This window comes from Scomber japonicus, chromosome 1, assembly GCF_027409825.1.
Source record: "Scomber japonicus isolate fScoJap1 chromosome 1, fScoJap1.pri, whole genome shotgun sequence".
Taxonomy (NCBI): domain Eukaryota; kingdom Metazoa; phylum Chordata; class Actinopteri; order Scombriformes; family Scombridae; genus Scomber; species Scomber japonicus.
The window spans coordinates 10,143,570-10,155,572 of NC_070578.1; the positions used below are offsets into that span (position 1 = coordinate 10,143,570).

A 12,003-nucleotide genomic window follows, 5' to 3' on the forward strand; every position below is an offset into this window, starting at 1 on the left:
CGATTGTTTCCAGTAGGGGTCACCACAGTGGATCATCTGTTTCCATCCCTTGTTGTACTTAATGGAAACTATTTATAAAAACTGTATATAAGTGTGTGCACACTGATAGATTCAGTGTAGTTATCATGGTAAACCTCCAAGCTGTCATGTTTTATTCAGCAGTGACAAGTCAACAACTCCTACACCTCACCAACTCTCACTCTACTCTAACACCAGTCTCTCTCGAGTATTTCACTTCTTAATATCATGACTTAGTCATCTTGCTAGACTTGCTTGACTTATCAGTGTCGGAATAAGATTAAGTATAGTTTCTTCACACAAACATTGCAAGTAATCAAAAGAGGGAAGAAAAGAGGGTCTAATGTTACAACATCCCAACAGTAGACAAACTTTACTGTCATTCAGCTTCAAATAATCCTGTCAGAATGAGTTATTAGCTGGTGGGATCATTATCCTCACCACGCTTTCATGCAGGAGGGCCTTTAACAATTCTGCATGCATTAGAAAATGTCCCCTTGTGTTGTTTTAATGCAAACAGTAAAACCAAGAAATCCAGAAGAGATTTACAGCTCAGCAGGTCCAGTGTCATCTCCCGGTTTATTTGCACTTTGGAGATTTAAAAGCACTTGAACCCTGATGTTCCCAGTATTCTCTCTTAAGTATCTTCAAAGTCAGATAAAACATATTTTTACACAGTGTGACAACATCACATATTTGGTAACGGCTTTGTTCAGAGTTCCACTGAAGCTCTATCACATACATATTGAGAGAAATATTCAAGATGTTTTTTTTTTTGTTTTTTTTTAAAAAACTTATTCACCATTACATTAAACAGAGTATTTCAGATGTATTGTGCATCATTTTTTAAACACTTCCTTTTAATGTAGTATGACATATTTGGCACTGTATCTGTAGAAACCTAGACTAGAATTTGAAATACTACAAAGTAGCTTCACCCACAGTGCAAAACTTAGCCTACAGCTGAATTTACACTGTATCTCTCTTTCTCTTTGATTGCATTCTGTCTCAGTCAGTCTTCCCCTGCTTGATATTCTCTCCTTTTTGCCTATATTTTCCTCTTTTGTGTTTGTTCCCATGTTTTTGAGATCATGACAAGATATAAGATGTCGTGTCTTTAAACAAGGCAAACAGTGAGGTGAGAGGTATGAAGACACTAGCACACAGTTCTCACTTTCACTTGTCTGTATTAAGTAAGGGAGATCAGTGTGATTCCCTCTGGTTGGTGATAGATCAGATGGGCTGAAGGGTTGATTTTAGAAACTCTCGCAAGATTTGTACACTAACCTTTACCTTAACCTAACCTTAATGAGAGTTTGTTCCTCCGGATCATACAATCAAATGTTTACTATTCCCCCTACTGGAGCCCTAAGCCATTACCAATAGATCGATACACAATTAACCCAGACAGGAAACTGCATTACCTATTTATGTTATTTACACTCTGGCTGCATATTCCTCATAGTAATAACTTCAGCAACATAGCTGAAATAACAGTACAATTATGTGTTATGCAAATGGAATATGAGGAATACAGTTGCATAACTCTGAAACCAATGAAATGATGTTTCTGAAAATTTAAATCTTTTTTAAATTCTTATCTGCCGCACATATAGAAGGTTTCATGTATAATATCCACTGAAAGGTTCTAAACAATTACTTATCACTGTCTCCCTCTCTCTCTTTTCTCTCTCTCCCTGTCTGTGTTTTAGTTGTCCAGCACATAAAGCGGAGAGACATCATCCTGAAAAGGGAGTTGGGTGAAGGAGCGTTTGGTAAAGTCTTCCTGGCAGAGTGTTACAACCTCTGTCCCACCAAGGACAAGATGCTGGTGGCTGTCAAGGTACATCACTATGTGTATATATATGTATGTGTGTGTGTGTGTGTTAAAACAGCATCAAAAAGGTATAGTTTTTTTGAGAGTTAGATGAGAAGATCAATATCACTCATACTTGTATAGTATAGTATAGTATAGTATACACAAAGCTACTGCCAGCAGCTGGTTAGCTTGGCTTAGCATAAAGATTTGATGCAGGGGGAAACGGCTACTCTCACTCTGTAGGGTTAAAACTTGGCTCACCAGAACCTTTATATCTCACTAGGTAACACATTATATCTTTTGTTTAATCTGCACAAAAAAGTGTAAAAAAATGACAATTTGCTGGTTTGAGGGATTATGTTCTGGACAGTTTCTCAGCCAGCAGCAGAGAAGAAATTGTCATTTTCACACCTTTTTTTTTTTCAAAAGTTTCCCCGTTTCCCATCTTTATACTAGGCTAACCAGCTATTGACTCCAGCCACATATTCACCGTACAGAGAGTGGTATCAATCTTCTCATATAACTCAGATTGGTACATTTCCTAAAATGTCAAGCTATTCCTTTAAATTACAGTAAGGGAAAACATAACTCAAGGGTCATTTGTGGACCTTGGGATATCTCTCTCTTTTCATGCAAGGTTGAATCACTGTCATGTTATGTTTGTCAGTGATAGCAATGATCAAAATTGACATTTACTAGTTTTTTTCTGGGTGAAGGCTCTCCCATCTATCTCTGTCTATCTAGAACTTGTCCTCATATGCACGAAGGGACCAGTAGTTATGGCCAAAAAGAATTTTGTGAGTGCTTCGCAGATGTAAAAAGTCATTCTATTTCTCCAGTGAACTTGATGCTTTGTTTTAAAGATGGATTCCAACATCTACACATCTCAGTCTGAAAAAGTTGTATGAAGCCTTTTGTTTCCAGAGAAAGCTGTGCAAATTGGATAAATCAAGTGACTTCACTTGAGGCGGCGACGGTTGGGGCTGAGAACTACAAGCCTCAAAAGAAAATAAAAACATCTGGGGGTGTAGAGTTAGAAATAAGTGGGGTTACCAGACCTGCTCCTCATCTCAGCAGCTTGAGGCTACATTAGCCACAACTTGCATAACACGCCCACATCTCCAACCAAACTTTTCATTGTGCATTGAGTTGCATTGCGGTATAGGCAGCATTTTAAATAGGATGATATCTCTGGTTCTGATCGATTGATTTTTATACTTTTTTGTCCTTCATCCATTGTAAGTCCAACAATGTTATAGGAGTGCGGTGCTGAATCGGTTCAGTACTCTTTGAAGAACGCTAAAGCATTTAGAACCATTTCCCCTGTGTGGCGGCTCTCAAAGCCTTCACAGTGCTCAACATTAAGTTGTGCCTGGCAGCTCCACAGTGAATATGGGGAAGTGTATGAATGTGAAGCAGGATGATACTGAATAAAAGGTTGCAGATTCAGCAGTCCTACCATGGATAAAATTGCAGTCAGAAAAGCACCTTGACCTTGACAGCAGAAGTTAGTGGAAGAGATACAGATGAAAATGATGATATAGTGCACGGGTATTCAATTGAAATTCAAAGTGGTCTGGTTAGAGAACATTTCTTCACGTAAAGGCGCAGAACATTGTAATGTCTAACTTACATTATGATTGAGTGCCACCTATATTGAAATAGCCTAGTAGTGGTATCAATGTCTGTATTTAATAAAGAAAGTCAATATTAGTTCAAAGATCTTTACATTCACATGGTAGGGATTATAGATAATGAGAATGCTAATAATAATACTCTGCATTTAAAAGAATTACATATAATACATATTCATATAATAACAGTGTCAGGAAGCAGCAGGAGATGAACCCTAATGTAGGACGCAGGAGCAGCAGGAAGTGAAGAACAACTCTTTGTCAATTAACCTGCATATTAATGCTGCATGTAACAACAAAAATAGGCCTGAAAGAAAAATGTCATTCTTCATTCGCACCTAATTTCTACGAGGGTCAGTGCGTAGCAAGCAACAGGGTATAGTCGTATTTTCTTAAGAAAACAGCTAGTGTGAAAGCAAACTTCAATTTAATCTTCAGGGGCCTACTGTCGCTTAGTCCAGCTCAGCAAACAGGGAAAATGTCAAAGGGTATTTGGGTGGTGGAGGGACATACAGCCAGACTTGGACAGAACAATGTCAAACAGAGAGCTTTTGAAAAATGTGCATTTTAAAATAAAGTGCTTAGTTTTCAAAAAATGAAATAAAAAGTGTAGCTTGAGTTCCATCTTTTTTTGTATTTTTTGTAAACTTCACATCTTCACAGTGTCAACTACTGTAATGCTCGACACATCTTAAAAATGGAACACATTAACACCTCCTTACAGTATATCCCACTCCTCCACTTTCTCTTGTGCACTGAGAGGAGTGAGCTCTAGCTTATCCTGCCAGGATTTTAAATCTGAAATGTGTTCGGATTCTGCTGGATCGATCACATTTGGCTCTTAAATTGTTTATTTTCTGTGCCCTCAGTTCGGATTAGAGTGGGTATGTTTGCTCAAAAGATTTGTGCTTTGTCTCATAGTGGCACTTCACAGTCACCACAGTCTTAGAACATATGAGACATGCTGGTTTTGAGCTGCCTGTGGGAAGAATGAACATGTGAGGGTCCGTTCTTGATTAAAAGCTCTGTTTTCACTGTCAACTTTTCTCTTTTTAGAGCACGCCATGTGAAATTACTTTTCTCAGTCGCTTATTTCTCCATCTTGACAGTCTCTTGTCTCGTCTCTCCCGTGTGCTTATTGGAATGCACAGATTTGATTGGCTGAGTAGCATCATGGAAGATTATTTACAATGGATGTAGTTGGTCTGTGAGTTTCCTGGGCTGGTAAAGCAGTGCAGTAAAGACTAGAAAAGCAGTGCCGGTTAAAATAGAAAGGCTCCGTCAATATTTAATAATTCTCAATCATTTATCAGTTATAGGTCCAGGTCCAGAAAAGATGCCATCTGGGTGTGGACCTCTATTCGTGGTCCGCCTATTAGTAACCTCAGATCTAGTGCCTGTCACTTTCTATTGTTAATATTACTGGATTATCAAAAAAGAATGTTTCCTCCTTTAAAGTAAGCTCTTTATTTTTAAAACACAATGCAATGCACATTTTCATCTGAACATGTCCATATCTCTGATAAGGAAGAAAAGGCTCTCTGAATACACTTAAAGGTCAACAAAGGGAAAATTCATTGCAACGTTTTCCTTCAGTTTATTGTAGTCAAGCACTTGAAGGTATTGTTTTGGAGGGATGCCCAGACAAGAAACATTTCCTTAAGAGTGTGGTTTGATTTGGTAATAGAATTTTATGGGCATTTTTCCTACTCTGCTGTACATCTTAACCACTTCCAGCACTTCTCTGCAAGAGGAGAACATATCTTTGCATCTGTAATAACATCAGCAGCAGGCTGGAAAAGCAGGACTAAAGGACAAGGAGATATGAGGCCTATCCTATGAAGCAGGGTTTGGGGTTAGTGAGGTACCTTCAGGTTTAACCCTTGGTTTTCATCATTATGACAGCGGTTCACTTCTTACAGGGGTACGTCACCATGTTAAATTATGCTGAACAGCTAACCAGCTAATCACTGGGGAAAAAGAGTCATCATTCCAACAGGATCCTGACATGGACACAAAGTCCTGAGTATAGTAAAAAAGATCATATATATATTTTTTATGGGTTAGGTGAAACAGTTTATTGCCCCAGGCTTTCTGTTTCCACTTTAAACAGACCTTCTAACAAACAGAGATTGTTTATGACAGTAAACACATAATGAAGATTTTAGCTGCATCTTAATTGTGCAAAGTTGATTTTGTCCCCAGAGTGACAGCTGACAGTTTGGATGATTTTACACTCTGGTTCCATCACTGCAGCTCAGAATAAAATGAGAGAACTGTGTGATGATAATTGGAAAGAAAAAACGAAATGTCTTATATTAGAAAAATAATCCACACACTGTTAATTGGCTCCAATGATTATAAATGCAACATTTGGGTCAGACAGACCTCATCAGTCTTTAACAATTTTTCCACTCTTTGCTTCAGTAGCAGAAACAGTCTGGGATTACTTAAGTTAAATTACTTACTTTAAGTTTTTTATGTGACATATTTAGATGGTTTCTTCATCCAAATAAATAACAAAAACTACACTATACTACTCTATACTTCAGCCATATATAGTCATACCTACATGTATTTTAAGCCTGGGCCTACTTGTAATATTTGGAAATAATTTTACTTTTTACATCATGTTGTGTACAGTTGTTGCAAAGCCAACTGCACCAGCACTTTCCCGGTAGAGATCACTGGCCTAAAAACAATGCAAGAATATGGATTGGATATACAAGTATATAATGCATATCCACCTACTGTGTATAATAAATAATAGAGAACATAGAGTTCAGTCAGGGCAGGACAGACTAGTTTACATTTTCACAGAAAAACAAGAGAATTTGGTGGAGACTCAGTGTTGTGTTTACCTCAGACTATGAGGAGAACGCAGTAACTAAACAGCAACTGATTTAGTGATTCATTATCGTCCCTGTTTCCGTGGAGTCTTGGTGCTGGTGGTGGAGATGGAAGTGAAAGTGGGCAAAAAGCTAATCAACAGAGTGACAAAGAGCAGTGACAAAAGGGAGCACACATTTGGGCATGAAAGGGGTGGATGGTGGGTTGGGGTGGGGGGGAGGGGGGGCACTAATTAGATTACAGAAGAAAGTAGGAGAAAGAAAAAGAGTCTGGTACATAAGTTAGCATAAGAGGGAGAGTGGTAAATGAAAAAAGATGTCAGTCTATGCAGCATAATTCAGGAGCCAGACACCATGAAGGACTCGACTTACAAAGATGTGTTCACGGATATTCTGGAAGTCTAGACTGAAACAGTTAGAGTTGCAGACAAAGGTTTGATCTTGAGCTTCACAGAGACTAAAACTAATGTTTTGTTCAAAGTTATTAAAATATTAAGTATCCATGAAGTTTCTCTCAAATAGCCAACAAAGTGGTAAACCTTGGTGGCTATTTATGAATGAACAGCTAATCATTAATGTACAAATCTTAATGTTAACATCACTGCCATTTATGCCTGGCTTCCATAAATAACGGAATCACAGGTTTTACCATCAAACAACCGACTGACACAATGGATTGTCAGATACTTAGGGCTTCAAAGGATATACTGACTGATTCTTCCAAAGTCAGACAATAGGAGGCTGCATTTTCTGAGCCTTTGGACAGGAACAGCTCATTAAGAGTGCCCCAACAAACCTTTAGGCTGTATTCACATCAAATCAGTTATTGCAGAGGTGTGTGGAGATGTGGGCGTTTTTTATTTGTAACCACCGTGAAACAATCCAAAAATAACATTTTATTTCTTTCATTCACCAGTTTTCTCACTACCGCCGATTGCTCTCTTCATTCACTCTCTAGCTTGCTCAACTGCTGCTCTCTCTCTCTCTCTCTCTCTCTCTCTCTCTCTCTCTCTCTTTCTTTCTTAGTTTTCGGGAAGCCCACAGCAAAGCGCCTAACTTTACTTTTAACATTATGAAACAAGGAGAAATGTCCACCCCTCTTCCTAGTAACATCTTTGTAGTCCCTCAATGCAGGGTTGCATCGTTGTACAGCTCTGATCTGTCCGATGACTGGCTATGATTGGCCACCGCAACATGACGTTGTTGAGTTTTTCCAAAAGTTGATTTTGGTTGAACTTTCTTCCTGCAGGCTACTGCGGCACCCCTGCGGCCATCACTCCCGCAGTCTAAATGTACTACCCCCATTCAAATGGATGGGAGGGCTGGCATTTTCGCTGCAACGCCTGATTTGATGTGAATTCAACCTTACATATGTGACTTTCCCTTTCAGACACTGAAAGATCCCAACCTGTCAGCAAGAAAGGACTTCCAGAGGGAGGCTGAGCTGCTGACCAACCTGCAGCACGACCACATCGTTAAATTTTACGGAGTGTGTGTAGATGGAGACCCTCTCATCATGGTGTTTGAATACATGAAGCATGGAGACCTCAACAAATTCCTCAGGTCAGTTTTTCCCTGAGGGTAAAGTCAATTTAAGCGTAATATACCAGATTTGTCCTGGCTGAGTGAGAGAAATTCATATTATGAGCAGCCAGTAGCAACATGTGCTCAATTCATGCTAAACTTATGTAAGACACCTAAAGTGAGTCCAAGAAAACTCTTCTGTTCACAGTGCGTCAGATTCATGCAGCTGGTACAATACCCATCCAACTACACAGTTTTAGCAAATGTGAGTGCTTTACTGCTTTAGTTCCATAATGTCAGACTGTACCGAGGGAAGTGACCTCTGATAAGCCTCAACAAAAGCGACACGATGCATGTACAGCGAGTAATGGGAATCTTTACTGGAGTTGATTTCAGTGTGCACAGGAGGAGTCTGGGATAGAAGTGTGATATTTCAAGTGCGCTGACAGCAAGCAGTACGTGTGTGTGTGTGTGTGTGTGTGTGTGTGGTCTATCTTATTTTTGAAGTTTGAGCACTAGTTGAAAAGATGACATGTTACGATTGAATGTGAGTGTGTGCATGTGTGTGGATTCAAGAGTGCGTGAAGACTTTCTGTTGGGAAATCATTCTTGAAATGAAAGGCAATGTCGCGAATGATGAAATTCTTTCATGCAAGGTGCAAGACGTAGCTGATTTTTGGTCTGTTGGTCCTGTTGGTCACATTTAACAGATGCAATGTGTATGGAATCAATAGGAATGAATAAGGGGATCTTATGTGCAGGTCCAGATCAACCTTTAGATAAATGTAAGATGGCTTGTACTCATTCAGCCACTACTAGATGTCTGTGAAGTCAAATAAAAGTAGAGACACAAAAAGTGGGAAGAGGACAGCTAATCCCCCTACAGTGGAGCTGCACACTTACTGCAAAGATCACTGAATTGAACTAAAACAGAGAAATGGAAGAAGACAGACAGCCTGCGAGACAGAGAGAGAGAGAGAGAGAGAGAGAGAGAGAGAGAGAGAGAGAGCGAGGGAGCTGTAGCCAGTCCTCCCCACATGGTGCCTGGTCTGTAATCACAGTGACGAGAAGGTGATGAGAACAGCAGGAACTTCTGACAGGGAATGAGTTCTTCATCCACATCCAGAAATGCAAAGTGCTCTTGACCTGTAGTCAACTTGTACTGTTAAATGTACAAATTACAGTACCTTGATGAAATTCCCTTGGTGATAACTCCTGACAGGCTGGAATACATGAAAATGTAGCAAAACCTGCTCTGAAGCCACAAAGTGACAAAATTAATAACAACAGTGCAGATACTTAATGTAGCAGGTTATTGACGCAATTAAAGCTGCATGAGTGCTTGCGGGTTATATGGTAATTTATTAATATTTCAAACAGCCTCTCTTTATTGTGTTGATTACCCTAAATGTCTGGATAAGGGTTTATTAGTAATGTAAGGAGCTTGAGGTTACTTGTTAAAGGGGCAGTCAGGTTAGAGTCTGTCATGCTGAAAAGCCATTGTAGGTTCCTCATCCAGACTATCAATATCACTTTGTCACATCAATAATGTTTACATTATTCTTTTTAATTCAGAGCCCATGGCCCAGACGCCATGATCCTGGTAGACGGCCAGCCACTGCAGTCCAATGGAGAGCTGGGCCTTTCCCAGATGCTGCACATCGCCACTCAGATTGCCTCGGGTATGGTCTACCTGGGCTCCCAGCACTTTGTCCACAGAGATCTGGCAACCCGCAATTGTCTCGTGGGCAATGGCCTTCTGGTCAAGATTGGAGACTTTGGCATGTCCAGGGACATCTACAGCAGCGACTACTACAGGGTAAGGCATTGGCTATCGTGCTTCTTCCTGTATGTACACTAGGAACAGATAAGCATTAGTAGATTCCACCTAGAACAGACTTGACATAGCAAAGTCACAAAAGGTATGTTTTAGTTGTAGATGTTCAAGATACCAAAACAACCTTGAGAAAATCCTCCTGGGCTGCTAACTAAGGAAGATATTTCTTAGGGTTGAACACTGCTGCTCTCTCTTGTGACATTTTTTGTTTTTATTTTCACGTTTTTTGTTTTTATTTCTAAGAGAGAGATAACAGCTCTCCCTCCACAGCGCAGCCCCAGGCCCCCCACACCAGCCCAGATACATTCAAGGATGGAGAGGTTTAGCAGTATGGAAGGAGATGAGCCTGCTGAGCCTCCAGCCCGATGCTTAAAGGCTTGTTTATATAGCTTCCGATTCATGTCCTCTCTAGTGTTTAACACGATTAGCAACTCTGAATGCCGCAAACCAAGCGGCAACTGCTGGGCTGAAGAATTTAGCATTTTGCTGAACAAATAAATGGATATTATGGAGTGATGGCTGCTACATGTCTGGCTCTGTTAAACAGCCTGGACTTGTGAAATGACTTTAGGTGCGCCTGATTCCGTTTGCTCAGCGTGACAGCTGGGCCGGTTCGGATTTTGCTGTGGGCAACGCCAGCAGTTATGAAGTACTTGCCTGCTGGGTGAACAGTCCTGCACACATAAAATAATTTGTAAGGAAATTTGAGCGGGATGTCTTTGGTGTTTGGTACATGGTTCCTCCATGCACGCCATCTGTGTAGTTATTAAAATCTGAATATTTAGTTTGAGTTGTTAAACAATTACAGCAGGATTTCGTGCGTGTGTGTGTGTGCATGTGTGTGTATGTGTATTGTTTGGGGATATAGTTGAGTGTGTGTCAGTATCAGCTAATTTACTAACTGTTCTAGCCCTCAGTGGATATAAAAGTGTCAGGTTTGCAATGGGGTAAGCAGATGTCAGAGGGAACAGAAAATCACTAAACTGACTAATAAAAACAGTCAGGCATATTTCTGTGTAAAAAGCACAGAGAAGCTGTGGCTGAGGCAATCAAGACCAAATACGACACAGAATTAAAACAATATAAACATTATGTAACAATGTAAATTTCATTATTGTCTCAAAAACAGTGTCAAAGCTACAAATAGCTTTCATGTGCTCTGTGACAAAGTGTAACGGTGGATTCATTTTCTAGCCACACTTCTGCAATATTCAAAGCTTATTGTGGGTGTCATATAAGTCTTTAGGTTTGTCTATACCATGTCATATTCATGTCAAAAGACAACAACAAGGAGCTATTTATTCTGCACAGACAAAGAGACTGATAAGACACACCCAAATCCATCTTTTATAGGTGAAGTTAAATTATGCCAAATCACATCACCCATTACAGATGTTTCCTGTTTTTCTGTTTATCTTACTCTCACCTATCAAACCATGCTTCCAAACCCATCCTCGATTTCCTCCACTCCCACGCCACACCTACACGATACTACTCCTGTGCCACGCCCACATGATATCCTGCTCTTAGGTGTATTTCTGCACAGTATCTGTGTTCCTTAATCTTTCACCAGAATTTAACCTTTGTACACCATATAATCCCCCCTGTGTGGGTCTTACGCATGAATGTTTAGACACTGGTGGTTTCATGCAGGGCTGTTTTAAAGTACAGCCTGGCAACCATGGCAGCTATTATGTGTCTTGCATGTAGCTTGTGCTATTTGCCATGAGTTTCCCTGTTAAGAGGAATATACATACATAGATGTTGTGTGCCATCCATATTCTGAGTCTTTACACATCACAGTCCTTCCATAGCTGCCTCTTCGTTTATCTTTCTGCTCATTATAGTTGCCTAAACTAAACATAGCAAGCAGTTTTTAAATAGTGAGTCTATTATTTCTAAATTGAGTTAATTTAGATCAATAATAGAGGGACAATGAGTGTACAGTAATACAGTGCCAGATTCTCATAGTATTTTAACATTTATGGAGGTGAAATGTAATTTTTTTTGCCGATTATGTCATTCTTCTGTTCACTTCTATTCCACTGTCTCCAAATACAGCTTATAACTGAGCCCCAACAGACTTTTCAGATTCTGTGAAACATGGAAACTCTTAGGGCCCTATTGTTTTGTTGGTGCATAGTGTGACATGCACTGGTGCACCTGCGAACTGCAATTTTCCTGCAGCACATTGAGGTCATTTCCTTGACTGCACCGGGTTGGTATCTATATATGCGCTACAATGGGAGAAGAACAGGCAAAAAGGGAATGACGCTGTATCAATGATGAAACCAGAAGTTTCTTAAAAGAAGAGTCAATAAA

General features: G+C 39.9%; 1 protein-coding gene across 4 annotated transcripts in view; it reads left to right on the top strand.

The window, feature by feature from the left end:
* Nucleotides 1-12,003, top strand: part of ntrk3b (neurotrophic tyrosine kinase, receptor, type 3b) — a 177,759-nt gene that overhangs the window by 149,679 nt on the left and 16,077 nt on the right. For all 4 annotated transcript variants that reach the window (XM_053316253.1, XM_053316269.1, XM_053316277.1 and 1 more), the window contains 3 exons: nucleotides 1,731-1,861; nucleotides 7,711-7,883; nucleotides 9,420-9,663. In XM_053316253.1, coding sequence (XP_053172228.1) covers nucleotides 1,731-1,861; nucleotides 7,711-7,883; nucleotides 9,420-9,663 — 548 coding nt within the window. The remainder of the gene's footprint in view (nucleotides 1-1,730; nucleotides 1,862-7,710; nucleotides 7,884-9,419; nucleotides 9,664-12,003) is intronic.